Raw genomic sequence first — 21,604 nt, forward strand, 5'->3', positions numbered from 1 at the left:
ATGTGTATTCTTCTGCTTTAAAATTTTGTTTTAATTTCTAATTGTAATTTTAATCTAATTTCTAAGTAAATATTGATAGATATTACCCATATAAACAAAACTTCTTTGAAGGTTCTCAGTAATTTTTAAGAGAAGGAATCCCAAGACCAAAAAGTTTGAGAACTGCTGTAAAACTGAGTGTAAAACTTAATTGTCTCACAGAATCCCTGTTGAGAGTAGCTGCTAGTGAGCTGCTCCAGGGCACTGCCTTAAGCCAGTCAGTTGCTCAGTAAACAATTTTTAATGGAATTAAATTGAGTTCTTGGAATGCAACTTTTGAGACCTTATTTAAGATTCTCCCCGAGGCAGTGTTGAGCATTGAGTGCCTTGTAGCCTGCCAAGTTTCTTTGAGATAGGTGGCTGGCAATTCTCAGTATTGGGTCAAGTATTTCAGAAGTCATTTTCGTGGAATACCGGCTTTAATTGGTAGCTTATTGGTATCATCTAGACCAGTGCTGTCCAATAAAATGAGGGCCATGTATATAATTTTTACTTTTTGAGTAGTCATATTTCAAAAAGTAAAAACAGGTGAAATTAGTTAGGTTCCCCCCACCCCTCTTTATTGAAGTGTAATTAACAAATAGAATTGTAAGATACTTAAATTGTTCAATGTGATGTTTTGACATGTATGCACTGTGAAAGGGTTTACCCCTTGAGTTAATTAACATATCTATCACCTGACATACTTATCTTTTTTTCTATATGGTGAGAATATTTAAGTTTTACTCTCAACAGATTTCAATGATACAGCACAGTGTTATCAACTGTAGTCATCATTTTTTACATTAGATCCTCAGACCTTATTCATTTTATAACTGAAAGTTTGTACCCTTTTACCAACCTCTCCCTATTTTCCCCACCTCTCAGCCCCTGGCAACCACTTTTCTACTTTCTGTTTCTATGAGTTTGGCTCTTTCTTTCTTTTGTTCGTTTGTTCTTTTCGTTCTTTTTTAAATTTTACATGTAGGTGATACCATGCGGTAATGTGATATTTGTCTTTGACTTATTTCACTTAGGATAATGTCCTCCAAGTTCATCCACTGGTTGCAAATGACAGGATTTCCTTTTTTAAGGCTCTATAATATTCAGTAGTATACATACACCACATTTTTTTATCCGTTCATCTGTGATGGACGCTTAGGTCATTTCTGGTGCCTTGACTGTTGAATGAACATCAGAGTACAGATAATCTCTTTGAGATAATGATTTTGTGTACTTTCGTTTCCCACCCAGAAGTGAGATTGCTGGATCATATGGTAGTTTTATTTTTTAATTTCTTGAGGAACCTCCATACTGTTTTCAGAGTGGCTGTACCAGTTTACATTCCCACCACCAGTGTAAAAGGGTTCCCCTTTCTCCATTTCCTTGCCAGCATTTATCTTTTTTGTTTTTTTGGATTTTTTTGCGGTGCGCGGGCCTCTCACTGTTGTGGCCTCTCCTGTTGTGGAGCACGTGCAGGCCCAGCGGCCATGGCTTACAGGCCCAGCCGCTCCGCGGCATGTGGGATCCTCCCGGACCGGGGCACGAATCTGTGTCCCCTGCATCGGCAGGAGGACTCTCAACCACTGCACCACCAAGGGAAGCCCTCTTTTGTGTTTTTGATAGTAGACATCCTAACAGGCAGGAGGTGGTGTCTCATTGTGGTTTTGATTTGCATTTCCCTGGTGACTAGTGATGTTGAATACCATTTCATGTACCTGTTGGCCATTTGTATGTCCTCCTTGGAAATATGTCTGTTTAGGTCCTTTGCCCATTTTTGAATTGGGTTTTTTTTTTTAAACTGAGCTGTATGAATTCCTTCTATATTTTGGTTAGTAATCCCTTATCAGATATGTGATTTGTAAATATTTTTCCCATTCCATAGGATTGCCTTTTCATTGAAATTAGTTTTAATAATATATTTTATTTACCTAGTATATCCAGAATGTTATTTCTACATGTAATCAATGTACAAATTATCAGTAAGATAGTTTATATTCCCTTTTTAATATTAAGTCTTTGAAATCTGGTGTATATTTTACGTGCACATTTCAAGTGCTCAGTAATCACATGTGGCTGGTGCCTACTATATTAGACAGCACACTGTGTGTGATCTGACACAGTGATGAGGAGTAGAAATGCTCGTGGTCGCGGGTCATATGGTTCAAGACTTATTAGGAGGTCAAGCAGCTGGTAGGACTTGTTAATGATTCTGCTGTTGTTCCTTATAAAATTCTCTTCTTTTCTGCCCATCTCAATTCTGTCTCTTCTCAAGTTCTCTCTTCTTTGTGAAGTCTTTCCCTATGTCTACTTATTCTCCCCCCAAGTGAAGGTCATACTTCATCCTCTTTTCTACTTATACTGTGTACATAGCTTTACTGATTGTATTTCCAATGTTGTATAGTTGGCTGTTTCACATATGTCTTTACTAGATTGTGAGCTCATTGAAGTGAAGGCTGTGTCTGGTTAATCTCTGAAACTCAAGCTACACCCACCTCATTTTATCACATTCCATCATTAGGCAGGGCTTAACTCTGAATTGAGCTGAAATTTGTCTGCCTGTGCCTTTCTCCCATTAGTCTTCATTCTACATCTGAAACAGCTCCAAACAAAGTTATTGTTACGTTGGTCATTCATACATTTGAATCATCTACCACATGTAGTTCCATACTGTCTTTATATCCTTGGGCTAAACTTTTTAGTATTGACATTTTTGCTTCCCTGTTTTTTCTTTTTCCTTTTTTTCTCAATTAGTATAAATTTTATTTTCTTCCCCCAGTGTATAGAATCATAGAATTTTAAGAACTGAAAGGGGCTAGAATTTGCCTAGTCCTGGTCCTTCGTCCAACTAGTATTCATTGATTACATACTGATTGAGTAATTGAAGCTGAGATATAGAGATATGGGGGGGCACCCCAATATTTTGAGTATTTCACTGAGAATAATGAAGAAGTTTAGATTTAGTAATTTTAAAAAGTCTTTCATCGTTCATTCTGTTTTTAAATATGTATGCTGCTGAGTGTCTTAAGAATTATGAGCAAAGTAGAAAGCTGTTTTATGCTGAAGCAGTGTATATACAGCACAGAAAGATCTCCAGATTTTTGGAGGGTTATCATTGAGAATTTGATTCCAAAGCTGAGATACCTGGGCTTCAATCTTGGCTCTACCACATACTAGCTATAAATTACTTAATCTTGGGTAATTACTTAATCTCTTTGTGTCTCCGTTTCCATATTTGTAGAATAAGGTTGATAATAATATGGAGTGTTGTAAGGTTTAAATGAGTCAGTACTTGCAAAGCACTAAGGATTATGCCTGGCATACAGTTAGTGTTCAGTATATAGCAACTGCTGCTGGTACCACCACCACCATCACCACTACTACTACTGTTATTGAGTTACAGAAGCACCTGGTGAGGTGTGGGATGCACCTGTGGAATTTCTGGTCCGCCCTTACTAAGTCGTCACTTACTTATGATATAAGCTTCTTGTCTTAATAAGAGGCCCTACATACCATTCTCTGCACCCAGCATGATTTGCCTAAAATGTAACCGTATCTGCGGAGTAATGAAGTATTTTGTCCTGGGGTTTTACTGTAGCAGCAATTTAAGAAATGGCAGAAGACCCATTAGCTTTAGGAGTCTGTTCCTTTGAGACCAACTTGCTAGGAATCCATTTCCTGTCTTCCTCCCTCCCTTCCTCCCTCCCTCCCTCCCTCCCTTCGTTCCTTTCTTCACTGGGTCTTTGTTGCTGTATGCAGGCTTTCTCTAGTTGCGGTGAGCGGGGGCTACTCTTCGTCGTGGTGCGTAGGCTTCTCATTGCGGTGACTTCTCTTGTTGCAGAGCACGGGCTCTAGGCGTGTGGGCTTCAGTAGTTGTGGCACGTGGGCTTCAGTAGTTGTGGCTCGCGGGCTCTAGAGAGCAGGCTCAGTAGTTGTGGCGCATGGGCTTAGTAGCTCCGTGGCATGTGGAATCTTCGCGGACCAGGGCTCGAACCTGTGTCCCCTGCATTGGCAGGCAGATTCTTAACCACTGCGCCACCAGGGAAGTCCATTTTCTGTCTTTCTAAAAAGAGTGAATTTATTTTCTTCATTGGCATTCTGTAAACAAAATACTGGCAGTTTGTATTTTGTGGAATACGTTTTAAAGTGGATTTAATTTTCCTTAGTAAACGCCTTTTAATAATGCATCAGAGGGCTTCCCTGGTGGCTCAGTGGTTAAGAATCTGCCTGCCAATGCAGGGGACACGGGTTCGAGCCCTGGTCCAGGAAGATCCCACATGCTGCAGAGCAGCTAAGCCTGTGCGCCACAACTGCTAAGCCCGTGTGCCTAGAGTCCATGCTCTCCAACAAGAGAAGCCACCGCAGCGAAGAGTAGGCCCCGCTCGCCACAACTAGATAAAGCCCGTGTGCAGCAAGGAAGAGGCAACACAGCCAAAAATAAATAAATTAAATAAATAAATTTATTAAAAAATAATAAATAATGCATCAGAGTAAATTTTCTTTCTCTGTTGTCAGGTTGCTATCAAGATCATAGATAAGACCCAGCTGGATGAAGAAAACTTGAAGAAGATTTTCCGAGAAGTTCAAATTATGAAGATGCTTTGCCACCCCCATATTATCAGGCTTTACCAGGTAGGATCACTAGTGGTGTAGCGTATGGTAACAAAGAACCCAGAATGGTCACTTGTGTCTGTGGTTACTTTTGAAGGGAAGGTGGATGGGTGAACATCTGCAACTTTTTTTTGTTTCTGTGTTCATATATTCATCCTACTATTTATCCTACCCTATTATCCCCCAACTCAGTACTTCTGTTTCCCTTGGGTATTTACTGGTAAGGTCTAACTTACCTAAGTAGGCCTTTATAATTTGTTCTTTAAAACTTGGATGCCATTCTTAGAGTTACACAAAAAGGTTATTTACAAGATGATGAGAACTTACTTATTTAGGTCAGAATCTTAAAGCAGAATGGGAAACCCAAAAGGAACAGAATTTTGAGGGGTGAAAGTAATATTAATTTTTACAATATTAAATACTAATTTCTGTGATCATGTTATGAATTATGATCATGTTATGAATTATGTTCATAACATGTTATGAATGAACATGTTATGATCATGTTATGAATTATGATCATGTTATGATGGCAAAGGATATTTTAAGTATGGCTTCTTGTATGAGTCAGAGCCTACCTCCTTTCTATTCTAACAGGGTACTAGACTTAGTTTTCTAAGATAGCATTTGATTACTTTGATAACCAAGAGATTGATTCTGTGTAATGGAAGAGATTTCTGTTCTAGTTTTCTTATCTTCCAAGAAGCATGCATATTTCATGCCTTCATCAAAAGTCATTCCCTAGCCTTACTGCAAAAGCAGTAAATCTAATGGCTGGAATTTTAAGCCACATAGGGGAGGACCTTGCCTTAGCAGACTGGTAGAGGAGGTATTTTGGGAGAGGTAGAGCTTTGAGGTGCTTCTCAAATTGCAGCGTGTTGGCAGCCATGAGCTCTGCCTGTACATAGGACCAGCCCTGCTCACTGCTTTCTACCAGATCAGCCATCACCTGGTTCTGCAGGATGTGGCCACCCCCTCAATTCATTTGCTGCTGTTAGTCAGCAGTAAGTGGTTACTGGCCCAGATCCGGGATCATGTGTAAGAGTGTGAAGAGTACATTGACCAAGGCCCAAAGGGGAAGCTTTCATAGTCTGTTGCTTTCATGGGAAAGGAAGCATGTCTTGATATTAATGTATACGGTTAAGGCTACAGTGTTAGGGCTCGTCTCTGGCATCAGCTGCTCACATAATGAAATGAATTAGATCAGCTCGTTGAAATCCGTCACACTAAATTATGTTGAACCACACCTCCACTGTACCCCAGATGGAAACCCATGAAAGGTTTCTGGGGTTGCCTGAAGACCTGTATCTGCAAACTCAGAGGTGTCTAACCACTGCTTCCTTCCTATCCTGACAGGTTGAGTAAACTTCTTGACCTCACTTTTTTTTTTCTTGCGGTACGCGGGCCTCTCACCTCTGTGGCCTCTCCTGTTGCGGAGCAAAGGCTCCGGATGCGCAGGTTCAGCAGCCATGGCTCACGGGCCCAGCCGCTCCGTGGCATGTGGGATCTTCCCGGACCTGGGCACGAACCCTTGTCCCCTGCATCAGCAGGTGGACTCTCAACCACTGCGCCACCAGGGAAGCCCTTGACCTCACTTTTTAAAGTAAATCATCTTTAAATAGTTGTAGAGCTTATTAGGCTGATCTTTCTCAAGAGGTTAACTTATAGGTACTAACCTTATAACCGAAATCTGCAAATTTACCTTTCTTACCCAAGATTTCATTAGCCTATAAGGTTTATATACTTTCAGCCCTGGCTTTGAACATTGCCCTTTCTTAAGCTTTAATTTTGCTCTCTGGCAGCTAATATTGTTAATGGGAGATTCTGAACTGCCAAGGTGAAGAGTGGCTGTTGAATTGTCAAGGCAGTTTTCACGTCATTTGTTAAAGCTTTAGTCTGTTCGGGTTTATAGAGTGAGCCAAATATAGATAACTATATAGGAAAATTTTAGAACTCCTGAAAAGTTCTTTTTAAAAAAATCTGAAATTAAAAACAACACTGTAAATCAACTGTACTTCAATAAAATTTAAAAAATTTACAGTCAATAAAAGGCCTGGTACAAAGGAGAGATACATTATGACATTTTTTTTTCTTTTCTTTTTTTCCCTAAACAACTGCATATGTTTAGTGTACTTACTTTTTGTTATATGAGTCAACATATAAAGAACTTGGAAGCAATACATGTAACAGTGGGCTAGTATCACCAGTCTATAGAGAGTTTTTAAATTAAAGTGAAAAAAGTGACACAGTTATTAGATTGAAAAATTAAAAGAATGTGCATACATACAATGGAGTACTATGAAACTATTGAAAAGAAGAAATAGATCTATTATTATAAGGTAATGTATGATACTGTTTTGGTATTAATGTATAGAGATGTCAAAAATACAGTGACTAGGGAATGATTTGATAAAATAATTAACCTTGAAGCATAGTGCAAGTGTAAAACTGTATTGCCTACTATGATAGCCACATGTGGTTATTGTGTATTAACATGTGGCTAGAGTGAATGAGGAACTGGATTTTTACTTTCACTTAATATTAATGTAAATATAAAAATTGGAGCTGTTTACAATTAAAAGTTTTTGAAATAATATTAATGATAATAAAATATATTATTAGAATTAACTTTTTCTTTTTTAATGTAGCTACTAGAAAAGTTAAAATTATATATGAGACTCACAATGTTTCTATTGGACAGCACTGCTCTAAAATGTTATAGAATAAGATAAACAGTGTTTCCACTGAGGAATAAAATGGAGGGGGTTGGAAAGAGGAAAACCGTCTTTTGTTTATATACTGGGTATTTAAAATGTTTATAATGAACATATATACTCATATATTACTTTAATAAATATTTAATGAAAAAGGTAAAAAGGAAGAAGGAACTGACAACACACTACAACTAATTTTGTAAACAGTGGCAAAATAGAGACTAAGATAAAAATACAAGTAAGTCGTTTATATTATTGAAGTGTTGAATATTTATATTATCGTTCCCAGTTTTGAATAAAAGGATGGCGGACAGGAAAGTTGTCATTTCCATTTAAAAAAAGCACAGCCATATGTGATATTTGTGCATTTTTTTTTTTTTTTTTTTTTTTTTTTTTTTTTTATGCGTTACGCGGGCCTCTCACTGTTGTGGCCTCTCCCGTTGCGGAGGACAGGCTCCGGACGCGCAGGCCCAGCGGCCATGGCTCACGGGCCCAGCCGCTCCGCGGCATGTGGGATCCTCCCAGACCGGGGCACGAACCCGTGTCCCCTGCATCGGCAGGCGGACTCTCAACCACTGCGCCACCAGGGAAGCCCTGTGCATTTCTTAAGTGATCCTGTTATTCTCCCTAAGTTTTGTTTTGGTTGGGTTTTGCGGGGGACATTTTTGAACTTCAAGTGATCACTGTCGAATGTGAACTTTTTGGTTCTTGGCAGCTTCTTTGCTTCTCAGTTTTGTGGAGCTTAAAAGATTGCAGAGGCCTCCTGGGATGACAAAAGGACTCTCTCAAGTAGTAAATATTTCCTACTTTTAAGAACTTGGAGGAATACCTGTTTTCCCCCTTTCTTCTTAATAACGTTTATGTCTGTCACCCTCCCAGTCCCCTGATGTTTTAAGTTTCCTTTAGGCAGTAATGGTTATTAATACTTCAAATGACAAAAGAAGATTCATTAGTTTCTCTTCCTGTGATATCAGCCTGTCATTTGTATCACTGTCACTTTCCTGCCTTTGCACCAGGTTATGGAGACAGAACGGATGATTTATCTGGTGACAGAATATGCTAGTGGAGGGGAAATATTTGGTAAGTACATTTACTGCATTCTTCAAACAGCTATTGAGCACACCACGGCAAACTTAAAATAGCCGTTCGATGCCTTTGTCACTTGAGCAGCTGTGACTTGATGCTGTCCTTCAGTGCTGTCATTTTCTATCAACAAAGTAATTTTAATTATTTTTGATTCATCTCTTTAAGTCTTCACCATCTTTGTTTCCTTAGCAAAGGTGTTTTGTTTATTTCAGCAAGGTGTTGATGGTTGAGATTAAAGATCTTCAAAAACAAACATTTCTCTGACTTTTGTGGGTCTTTCCTATTGCCAGATTCTAATTGGGGTGACCAAGTGTGACAGAACGCTTACAAGTGTGGTGGGCCTCTGTTGTGTGTGAAATAGCCACTCGGAGCAAACAGTCTCACCCTAATGCATTCTTTAACATTTATTTAAATATAACATGTAACTCTATTCCTTACCATGTGTTCACAGTTCCCTTAATGATTCTTGTAATTTAGGACGTTTTGTCTTCAGTAGCTATTCTTTTTTTCCTCTAACACTTAGGTTAGCACAACATCAGAATTAAGCAGGAGAATTTGTTACCAGGAAATATGACTTTTTGAGGTAGTAAAAACTGGGCCCCCCCATTTTTTTTTTTTTATTTTTGGTAACAATGATAAATGGAGCCAAATAGAGATAATGACTAAACTTTCAAATCTAGATTGACATGTCTTTTTATTTTTGAATTTTATTTCTTTTTTGGCATGTGAATATAGAGAAAGGTTTCTTCTTATATATTTTAGGTTTATTTAGTTTATTTTTTTAGATTTTGTTTTAGTTTAAATCTGGATGGTAAGAATTTTTTTAATTTTCAAAATATTGGCACTTCGTTATTTAAAATATATTAAAAAGCATGATATCACTTTTAAAGTGGAATCTTCTCATTAGTGACTGTGAGTTGTGACTATGAATATTTTGGTATGTTAAACTTTCCCCATAAATCTGACAATTTTGTATCCAAGAATCTTCAAAATAAGTGCGAGTCTTTTTTAAAGGAGGTATCACTTCTTAATGACATTTTTGCTTGGCTTTGCATCTGTGCTTATGCATAATGGTAATCTTGGGAGCAAAGAGACCTTGTCATCTTAATGTTCATAATAATCAAAGAACCAAACACAGTGCACATCATACCTATTTTGCTCTTTAGGAAAACAGATTTCAAAAGTACAGAAAAGATAAAAGATAGATTCTTTGTGGGAATGTAGCTCAAGGCATGAGGAAACAGAGTAGTACTTCTCATGGTATTATTATAAAAGATCTGAAGGAGGAAGAAACTGATGTATCACCTAAAGAAATCATTGTGCCTGCACAGGGATATAACTGTCTCATGAGGTCTCATTTTTAAAAGTATCTGTATCAGAGATGAAGGGACGGGCTTAATCAAGAACATGAGCTTTGGAGGCAGTTATACCTGGTTTTGAATCAGATTGTTGCCACTATTTGCTTTTTTACTGGGATTTTGGAACTCAGTTTCATGGTCTATAAAAGTCAGAACTGTCATATCTGCCTTACAGTTGTGAAGATAAAATGAGATAGCACATATACAGCCCCGGCACTTTGCTTCCTTCACCTCCATGTTAGATGACAAATGGGTGATCAACTTTTTTTTTTTTTTTAACATCTTTATTGGGGTATAATTGCTTTACAATGGTGTGTTAGTTTCTGCTTTATAACAAAGTAAATCAGTTATACATATACATATGTTCCCATATCTCTTCCCTCTTGCGTCTCCCTCCCTCCCACCCTCCCTATACCACCCCTCCAGGCGGTCACAAAGCACCGAGCCGATATCCCTGTGCCATGCGGCTGCTTCCCACTAGCTATTTACCTTACGTTCGTTAGTGTATATATGTCCATGCCTCTCGCTTGCCCTGTCACAGCTCACCCTTCCCCCTCCCCATATCCTCAAGTCCGTTCTCCAGTAGGTCTGTGTCTTTATTCCTGTCTTACCCCTAGGTTCTTCATGACATTTTTTTTTCTTAAATTCCATATATATGTGTTAGCATACAGTATTTGTCTTCTTCTTTCTGACTTACTTCACTCTGTATGACAGACTCTAGGTCTATCCACCTCATTACAAATAGCTCAATTTCGTTTCTTTTTATGGCTGAGTAATATTCCATTGTATATATGTGCCACATCTTCTTTATCCATTCATCCGGTGATGGGCACTTAGGTTGTTTCCATCTCCAGGCTATTGTAAATAGAGCTGCAATGAACATTTTGGTACATGACTCTGTATGAATTTTGGTTTTCTCAGGGTATATGCCCAGTAGTGGGATTGCTGGGTCATATGGTAGTTCTATTTGTAGTTTTTTAAGGAACCTCCATACTGTTCTCCATAGTGGCTGAACCAATTCACATTGCCACCAGCAGTGCAAGAGTGTTCCCTTTTCTCCACACCCTCTCCAGCATTTATTGTTTCTAGATTTTATGATGATGGCCATTCTGACTGGTGTGAGATGATATCTCATTGTAGTTTTGATTTGCATTTCTCTAATGATTAATGATGTTGAGCATTCTTTCATGTGTTTGTTGGCAGTCTGTATATCTTCTTTGGAGAAATGTCTGTTTAGGTCTTCTGCCCATTTTTGGATTGCGTTGTTTGTTTTTTTATTATTGAGCTGCATGAGCTGCTTGTAAATTTTGGAGGTTAATCCTTTGTCAGTTGCTTCATTTGCAAATATTTGCTCCCATTCTGAGGGTTGTCTTTTGGTCTTGTTTATGGTTTCCTTTGCTGAGCAAAAGCTTTGAAGTTTCATTAGGTCCCATTTGTTTATTTTTGTTTTTATTTCCATTTCTCTAGGAGGTGAGTCAGAAAGGATCTTGCTGTGATTTATGTCATAGAGTGTTCTTCCTATGTTTTCCTCTAAGAGTTTGATAGTTTCTGGCCTTACATTTAGGTCTTTAATCCATTTTGAGCTTATTTTTGTGTATGGTGTTAGGGAGTGCTCTAATCTCATACTTTTACATGTACCTGTCCAGTTTTCCCAGCACCACTTATTGAAGAGGCTGTCCTTTCTCCACTGTACATTTCTGCCACCTTTATCAAAGATAAGGTGTCCATGGGTTTATCTCTGGGCTTTCTATCCTGTTCCATTGATCTATCTTTCTGTTTTTGTGCCAGTACCATACTGTCTTGATTACTGTAGCTTTGTAGTATAGTCTGAAGTCAGGGAGCCTGATTCCTCCAGCTCCATTTTTTATTCTCAAGATTGCTTTGGCTATTCGGGGTCTTTTGTGTTTCCATACAAATTGTGAAATTTTTTGTTCTAGTTCTGTGAAAAATGCCAGTGGTAGTTTGATAGGGATTGCCTTGAATCTATAGATTGCTTTGGGTAGTAGAGTCATTTTCACATTGTTGATTCTTCCAATCCAAGAACATGGTATATCTCTTCATCTATCTGTATCATCTTTAATTTCTTTCATCAATGTCTTATAATTTTCTGCATACAGGTCTTTTGTCTCCTTAGGTAGGTTTATTCCTAGATATTTTATTCTTTTTGTTGCAATGGTAAATGGGAGTGTTTTCTTGATTTCACTTTCAGATTTTTCATCATTAGTATATAGGAGTGCCAGAGATTTCTGTGCATTAATTTTGTGTCCTGCTACTTTACCAAATTCATTGATTAGGTCTAGTAGTTTTCTGGTAGCATCTTTAGGATTCTCTGTGTATAGTATCATGTTATCTGCAAACAGTGACAGCTTTACTTGTTCTTTTCCGATTTGGATTCCTTTTATTTCCTTTTCTTCTCTGATTGCTGTGGCTAAAACTTCCAAAACTATGTTGAATAAGAGTGGTGAGAGTGGGCAACCTTGGTGATCAACTTCTGGCAGGATAGCATGAGGAGCTCTGCTGCCCTGCTCCCCAGTGAAACTGGTGAAAGTGATTTTAAAAACCCCTAAAATCCAGCCATTTTAAGTCTCTGGAAATGGTTCTAAGGGTGAACAGCAACTGAAGAAACATTTATTCAAGAATATCTGTGAAAATTTAGTAAGAAATAAAAGTGTCTGTGGTTTTTAAGCCAGTACTGCTTCCTTCTTCCCCCTAGCCAGCTCAGCAAGGTGGAGATTACACTCACGATTACTGTAGCCAAGAACACAGGCCTGCCCTCTGGTCCCCTCCTTTCACCTAGACTAATGGCTTTCTTCCCGGAGGAACTGGACATCAGCATTTCTTATCCTGCCCCAGCTACCTATTGCTGTTGCTAAGTCCTGGGTGAGAGCAGTTGAACAGTGGGGACTCCTTCTTCCACCCAGCCCTGACTTGTGGAGTTTGGGTGTGGCATGCTGAGAATACTGGGACCCAGATCACTCTTGCCTTGGGTTATAAATTGGTGGGTCATCCCAAGAGAGTCAAGCTGGGAGAATTGAGATTGTGTCCCCTTTCTCTGCACTGAGCTCAGCTCCTAGAGAGGGAGTGTTACTCAAGGAAAACTTTTCCATTGTCCCCAGCCTAGCTTCAGAGTCCTGGCTCAGATATTTGCCCAGAGGGAGAAAAAGACCATAACACATATAGCTCCTAATTTCTTCCCAAGGGAACTGACTTCATTTGCAATGGAGAGTGAAGAAGTTCAAGCCTGAAGGCACACACAAGAACTGTGGAGGTTGTGGTTACAGGCATTTCAGAGGAGATCCGAGCAGGCTAAAGTATAGGCCAGCTAGTTTGCAGGTAAAAAACAGGGAGTAAAACATCACAAGAGCCTTCCTAAGGTCAGAAGAAAAATCAAACTCTGATCTCAGAAACTGTTCCTTCAAAGGAACCAGAATTTGATTGGATTGTTTATAGACCAGTTTATGCTCCAGGGCATTGTTGAAAATAATAGAACAACCAGGGACTTCCCTGGTAGTCCAGTGGTTAAGAAGCCACCTTCCAATGCAGGGGATGCAGGTTTGATCCCTGGTTGGGGAACTAAGCTCCCACATACTGTGGGGCAGCTAAGCCTGCGCACTCTAGAGCCCACGGCCACAACTAGAGAGAAGCCCCGTGCCTCAACTAAGACCCGATGCCGCCAAGTAAATAAATATTAAAAAAATAAAAAAAGAGCCACCAGCCACAGTTTTTGGATTTTAACAGCTGGACTTGGTTAAGAAAAGACAGGAAGAGAGCCTTGCCCAAACCATGGTGATCCAGTGATCTGAGGGTAATGGTGGATATACCAAGGCTGTGCCTCCCCTGAGGAACAACATTAGAAGCTGATCACTGTGTATGGGGGAATAAACTTCACTAAAACAATCCAGCCAGTCACTAAACAAATAAACAAGCAAATAACAAGAACATGCTCCAGAAGGGTAGAGGTGTACCAGTACCTAGACGTGGTACAACATGTTATCTAAGATGTCTGGTTTCCAACAACAGCAAACTATGAAACATATAAAGAAACAGGAAAGTATGACCCAGGCCACAAAAAAAAGCAGGCCACAGAAACTGCCTGTCAGAGAGGCCACATTTATCAAAAAAAGACTTTAAAGTAGCCATTATGGACATGTTCACAGACATAAAGGAACTCACAATTGAAGTCGTAAAAGAAAATATGATTATAGGGTCACATCAAATAGAGAATATCAATAAAGAGATGGAAATTTTAAAAAATGGAATCAAAAGAAATTACGGAATTGAAAAGTAAAATAACTAAAATTAAAAAATTCATCAGAGAGGCTTAACTGATTTGAACTGTAGAACAAGAAGTGAATTTGTAGATAGGCATTTTATGCAAGTTGAAGAACAGAGAGAAAAACGAATTAAGAACAATGAATAGAGCCTCAGAGAAATGTGGGATACAATCACATGCTCCAACATATTTATAATGGGCGTACCAGAAGAAGAGAGAAAGGAGCAGAAAAAATATGCAAGGAAATAATGACTGTAAACTTCACAAATTTATTGAAAAACAGTAACTTACATATCCAGGAAGCTCAATAAAATCCAATCAGGATTAAACACAAAGAGATCCACCAACAGATACATCATAGTAAGAATAGTGAAAGACAAAATATTGAAAGCATCAAGAGAAAAATGATGCGTCACTTAAAGGGAGTTCTGTAGGTTTAGATAGCAGACTTTTCAGCAGAAACAACGGAGGCCAGAAGGCAATAGGATAACATTTTTAAAGCCCTGAAAGGAAAAAAAACCCTATTAATCAAAATCCTATACCAGTGAACGTATATTTCAAAAACGGAGGTGAAATAGACTTTCTCAGATAATCAGAAACTGAGGGAGGGACTTCACTGGTGGCACAGTGGTTAAGAATCTGCCTGCCAATGCAGGGGACACGGGTTTGAGCCCCGATCTGGGAAGATCCCACATACCGCAGAGCAACTAAGCCCGTGCGCCACAACTACTGAGCCTGCGCTCTGGAGCCCGTGAGCCACAACTACTGAGCCCACATGCGAAAACTACTGAAGCCCGCATGCCTAGAGCCCGTGCTCTGCAACAAGAGAAGCCATCACAATGAGAAGCCCAAGCAGTGCAATGAAGAGTAGACCCCGCTCACTGCAGCTAAAGAAAGCCCGCTCCCAGCAATGAAAACCCAACGCAGCCAAAAAATAAAGAAAAATATATATACTGAGCAAATTTGTTTCTGACAGATATACCTTACAAGAAATACTAAAAGAAGTTCTTCAAGGTAAAAGCAGGTGACCTCAGATGGTAATTTGAGTTCACACAATAAACAAAGGGCACCAATAAGTGTCATTATGTAATTATAAAAGTCATAAGAAATGCATACTTTCTCCTTTTTTCTTTTAACCTGTTTAAAAATAAATTGAATATAAAATACATTGTTAAGGCTATAATATAATATATGTGTAATATATTTGTCAGTAACAGTACAAAGGATATGTGTGTGAGAAAAACTGCATTAGCCTAAGGAAGTCATTACACATGGCACAAATAATTATAGCAATGTATTCTTGGATTTGTAACATTAATTGATGTAATTTTATTGCAAAAACACTAAAAAAGGGGGTAAAAGAAATGATGCTATAAAGCAGACACCCTTCTATATAATCACCTGGTATAAATCAGAAGCTCATTTGGATAAGATAAAATATACATGCTAAACACTAGAGCAGTCACTTTAAAAAAAACCCTCAGAAAATTATAATGTAAAAAATCATTAAAGAAGTTGAAATGCTTCATTAAAAAATATTCACTTAATGCAGAAGAAAGCAGTAATGGCGGTATAGAAAACAAAAAAAGATATAAAATATATGGAAAACAATAAGTAAAACAGCAGGTATAAATCCGGCTATTATCAGTACTCATATTAAGTGTAAATGGGTGGGATAATTTAATGCAAAGGCAATGATTGTTAGACTGAATAAAAACACATGGTCCAGTGTATGCTGTCTACAAGAAACATACTTTAAATTCAAAGATACAAATAGACTGAAAGTAAAAGGATGGAAAATTATATATCATGCAAACAGCAATGACGAGAAAGCTCAAATGGCTATGTTGATATCAGACAAAATAGACTTTAAGACACAATAGCTTTATTTCTACTATTAGAGATAAAGAGGGACATTCTATAATGATAAGAAGGTAATACATTAGGAAATTATAACAGTTATAAACGTGTATCTAATAACAGAGCACTAAAATGCGTAAAATAAAAACTGACAGAAATGAAGGGAGAAATAGACAATGACAATAGTTGGAAGCTTCAATACTCTACTTGCAATAATGGATAGAAAAAGTAGACAGAAGATCAACAGGAAAAATAAGACTTGACCAATACTGTAAACCAACTATACCTAACTGACATCTATAGAACACTCCACCTAACAACAATACTATATATATGCTTATCAAGTAAACACAGGACATTCTCAAAGATAGACCATATACTAGGCCATAAAACAAACCTGCATAAAATTTAAACTTATTCAGTTTTAGCAGTAATACAAAATGTTTTACAACCACAGTGGAGTAAAATTAGAAATGAATAGCAGGAAAACTTTGGGGAACTCACAAATTAAAATTAAGCAGTGTATTTTAAAGTAAGCAGTGGGTCAAAAAAGAAGTTAAAGGCAAATTCAGAAAGTACTTTGAGATGGATGAAAATAAAGACAACATATCAAAACCTGTGGGATGCAACTAAAGGAGTGCTTAGAGGGAAGTTTATAACTATAGAATGCCTATAATAAGAAAGATCAATTACCTAGTCTTCTACCTTATGACAGTGGAAGAGTAAGAGCAAACCAAACCTAAGATCAAGCTGAAGGAAGGGAATAATAATTATAGCAGAATTTAATGAAATAGAAAAAAATAGAGGAAATCAATGAAACCAAAAGCTAGTTCTTTGAAATGATCAACAAAATTGACAAATCTTTAGTTAGATTGGCCAAGAAAAAAAGAAACACTCAAACACTAGAATCAGAAGTAAAAGAAGAGATACTACTACTGACCCTAAATTAATAACAGTTATTATAAAGGAATACTTGAACAATTGTGCACCAACAAATTGTTTAACCTAGATAAAATGGAAAAATTCCTAGAAAGACACAAACTACTGAAACTGACTCAAGAAGAAATAGACAATCTGAATAGACCTATATCAAGTGAAGAGATAGAAGCAGGAATCAAAAGACCACCCATAAAGAAAGTCCAAGTCTGGAGGGCATCATTGCTGAACTCTACCAAATATTTAGAAAAGAGTTAACAGCAAATGTTCACAAACTCTTCTAAAAGTAGAAGAGGGAGTACTTGATATATACACATACATATATATATACTTTGACATATACTTGATACCAATACCAGACAAGGACTTCACAAGGAAAAGAAAAAAAACACTACAGGGGCTTCCCTGGTGGTGCAGTGGTTGAGAGTCTGCCTGCCGACGCAGGGGACACGGGTTCGTGCCCCAGTCCGGGAAGATGCCACATGCCGTGGAGCGGCTGGGCCTGTGAGCCATGGCTGCTGATCAGGCCTGCATGTCTGGAACCTGTGCTCCGCAACAGGAGAGGCCACAACAGTGAGAGGCCCTTGTACCACAAAAAAAAAAAACAAAACAAAAAAAAACCAACACTGCAGACCAGTTTCTCTTATGACTATGGATGCAAAAATATTCAACAAAATACTTACAAGTGAAATCCAGCAACATATAAAAAGAATTATACACTGTGATCAAGTAGAATTTATCCACATGCAAGAAATGCAAGGTTGGTTCACCATATCAAAATTCATGAATGTAATACATCATATCAATAAAAGAAAATACAAGATAACATATCTCCCATGCACCTATGGTCAATTAATCTATGATAAAACAGGCAAGCATGTACAATGGAGAAAAGAAGTGGGCCTGGGAAAACTGGACAGCTACATGTAAAAGGATGAAATTAGAACATTCTCTAACACCATACACCAAAATAAACTCAAAATGGAACAAAGACCTAAATATAAGGTCAGACACTATAAAACTCTTAGGGGAAAACATAGGCAGAACACTCTTTGACATGAATCACAGCAGTATCTTTTTTGATCCACCTCCTAGAGTAATGAAAATAAAAACAAAAGTAAACAAATGGGACCTAGTTAAACTTAGCTTCTGCACAGCAAAGGAAACCATTAACAAACAAAAAGACAACCTACAGAATGTGAGAAAATGTTTGCAAATGAAGCAACTGACAGTGGATTAATCTCCAAAATATACAAACAGCTCATGCAGCTCTAAGTCAAAAAAACAAACAACCCAATCAAAAAATGGGCAGAAGACCTGAAAAGACGTTTCTCCAAAGAAGACTTACAGATGGCCAAAAAACACATGAAAAGATGCTCAACATCACTGATTATCAGAGAAATGCAAATCAAAACTACAGTGAGGTATCACCTTGCACTGGTCAGAATGGCCATCATCAAAAAGTCTACAAACAATAAATGCTGGAGGGGCTGTGGAGAAAGAGGAACCCTCCTACACTGCTGGTGGGAATGTAAATTGGTACAAATTGGTACAACCACTATGGAGAACAGTATGGAGGTTCCTTAAAAATCTAAAAATAGGGCTTCCCTGGTGGCGCAGTGGTTGAGAGTCCGCCTGCCGATGCAGGGGACACGGGTTCGTGCCCTGGTCCAGGAAGATCCCACATGCCGCGGAGCGGCTGGGCCCGTGAGCCATGGCCGCTGAGCCTGCGCGTCCGGAGCCTGTGCTCCGCAACGGGAGAGGCCACAACAATGAGAGGCCCGCGTACCGCAAAAAAAAAAAAAAAAAAAAAAAAAAAAAAATCTAAAAATAGAACTACTATATGACCCAGCAGTCCCACTCCTGGGCATATATCCAGAGAAAACTGTAATCTGAAAGGATACATGCACCCCAGTGTTTATTGCAGCACTGTTCACAATAGCCAAGACATGGAAGCAACCTAAATGTCCGTCGACAGAGAAATGGATAAAGAAGATGTGGTACATATTTACTATGGAATATTACTCAGCCATAAAAAAGAATGAAATAATGCCATTTGCAGCAACAAGGGTGCTGCATACTAAATGTTAGTATGAAGTAACTAAATGAAGTAACTCAGACAGAGAAAGACAAATATATGATATCACTCATATGTATCATCTAATTTTTAAAAAATGATACAAATGAACTTATTTACAAAACCAAAACAGACTTAGAGATATCAAAAACAAACTTATGGTTACCAAAGGGGAAACGTGGGTGGAGGGATAAATTAGGAGCTTGGGATGAACGTACACACAATACTACATATAAGATAGATAACTAATAAGGACCAGCCGTACAACACAGGGACCTCTACTCAATATTCTGTGATAATCTATATGAGAAAAGAATCTAAAAAAGAATGAATATATGTATATGTATAACTGAATCACTTTGCTATACATGTGAAACTAACACAGCATTGTAAATCAACTATATATAGTCCAATACATTTAAAATTAAAAGATAACATGATCATCTCAATATATGAAGAAACAGTGCTTGATAGAATCCAACACTCTTTCATGATAAAAATATTCAACAAACTAGAAATAGAAGGGAACTTCTTTAATCTGATAAAGGATGTCTGAAAACTCACAACTAACATCACACTTAATGGTGAATGACTAGATGTTTTCCCCCACAGATCAGGAAGAAGACAAAGATTTCATCTCTCTCCACTTCTATTTAAACATCGTACTAGAGGTTCTAGCCACAGCAATTAGGCAAGAAAGAGATATAAAAGGCACTAGGTTAGAAAGGGAAAAAGTAAAACAGTTTATTCACAGATAGCGTGATCTTGTATATGGAAAATCCTAACAAATCCACTAAAAAACTGGAAGAACTATATAAGAGTTTAGCAGGGTTGCAGGATGCAAGAGTAGTATGTTCAGTTGTATTCCTATATCCTTACAGTGAACAATCTGAGAATGAAAGAAATAAAATGGTTCAGTTTACAATAGCATTAATAAGAATAACATTCTTATGAATACATTTTTTCTTTTTTCTTTTTTTTTTTCTGGCCTCTCACTGCTGTGGCCTCCCCCGTTGTGGAGCACAGGCTCCGGACGCGCAGTCTCAGCGGCCATGGCTCACGGGCCCAGCCGCTCCGTGGCACGTGGGATCTTCCTGGACCAGGGCACGAATCCGTGTCCCCTGCATCGGCAGGCGGACTCTCAACCACTGCGCCACCAGGGAAGCCCCTTACAAATACATTTAACAAAAGAAGTACAAATCTTATACTCTGAAAAGTACAAAAAAGTATAAAACAATGATGAAAGATATTTAAGACCATCTAAATGATTGGAAAAACATCCCATGTTCATTGATTGTAAAAGTTAACATTGTTAAGATGACAGTGCTGTTCAAATTGATGTATGGATTCAACGCAGTCCCCATCAGAATCTAAGCTGACATTTTTGTAGAAATTGATATCCTTATTCCAAATTTATGTAGAATTACAAAGGACCCAGAATAGCCAAAACAATCTTGAAAAAGAAGAAAGCAGATTGGAGTGATGCAGCCACAAGTCAAGGAAAACTGACAGTGACCAGAAGCTAGAAGAGGTGTAGAAAAGATTCTTCCCTAGAACCTCCAGGTAGAGTGAGTCCCTGCTGATAACTTGATTTTGGATTTCTTGCTTCCAAAGCTGTGAGTGAATAAACTACAGTTGTTTTAAGCTACCTATTTTATGGTAATTTGTTTCAGCACCCTAAGGGAACTAATACAGATGGGGACAGGATTTTGGCATAATCTCAGAATATCTCCCCGTAAAATATTAATGATTTACAAAGGTTATCAGTTAGCAGGTAGAGGAATTGGCATACCCCAACATAATCAGGTGATTAATATTAATGTCATGGGTGGTGAAGGCTTTAAAGAAGTAGTGTAAGAACTGTATCTTTGGATACTTTCTGGAATTAACTGGGGGAGCAGGGTATTTCAGAAATGCTGTAGCATGTTCAAAAGATTTCAAGAGGAGAGAGAACGTGGCATATTTCATATTCATTAAGTTGTTTAGTATGGTTTTAATATAGGCTACATATGAGAAAATGGCCACAAATAAGGCTGGTTTGATAGGAAAGGCTCCATAGTAAAGAGCTTTGTAAGACTTCTCTGACTTGGCCAAATCCCCTATCACACCCTCTCACTGTACTGTATCCTTTCTTGGCAGTACTGATATCAATTCGGTTTTACATTTCTTTCTGTAATTATGTAGTGGATTCTCTCTCCCACCAGGCACCAAACTCCACAAGTTTAGGGGCCATGTCTGTTTTTGCTCACCATTCAACTCCATGCCTCCTCTTGCTCTCCAGTTCATACTGTTGGACTCAAGTATTACTGAGGGAAATGATCAGTAACTACTGAAAGAGTAAGTGAATGAATGAATTCTTTTACCATGTAAAAGAATTGAATTTTATCTTGAATCATTGCCATATAAGGAAGAATTGGGATGGACCAATTCTAAGACCAGATAGGAGACTGTACAGTAATACTCAGGAATGATGACGTATTGAAGTAAGGTAGTGACTTCATCGTTTTCATTTTAACTTCACAATAATCTTGTAACATAGATATTTTTGCCATCATCTTACAGACAAACTGGAGTTCAGGAACACTAAATAATTTGCCAAAGTCCTGTAACTAATCAGTAACAGAGCTGAGGATTACCTGAGTAAATCCCATTTACCAGATTGAAGAATCTG

The 21,604-nt window shown here is 38.1% G+C and overlaps 1 protein-coding gene across 1 annotated transcript in view; it reads left to right on the plus strand.

The window, feature by feature from the left end:
* Positions 1–21,604, plus strand: part of SIK3 (SIK family kinase 3) — a 256,996-nt gene that overhangs the window by 142,778 nt on the left and 92,614 nt on the right. Inside the window, 2 exon segments of the mRNA XM_032640277.1 lie at positions 4,534–4,650; positions 8,360–8,423. Coding sequence (XP_032496168.1) covers positions 4,534–4,650; positions 8,360–8,423 — 181 coding nt within the window.

The sequence above is a fragment of the Phocoena sinus genome, chromosome 8 (genome assembly GCF_008692025.1).
Source record: "Phocoena sinus isolate mPhoSin1 chromosome 8, mPhoSin1.pri, whole genome shotgun sequence".
In the NCBI taxonomy this organism is placed as follows: Eukaryota; Metazoa; Chordata; class Mammalia; order Artiodactyla; family Phocoenidae; genus Phocoena; species Phocoena sinus.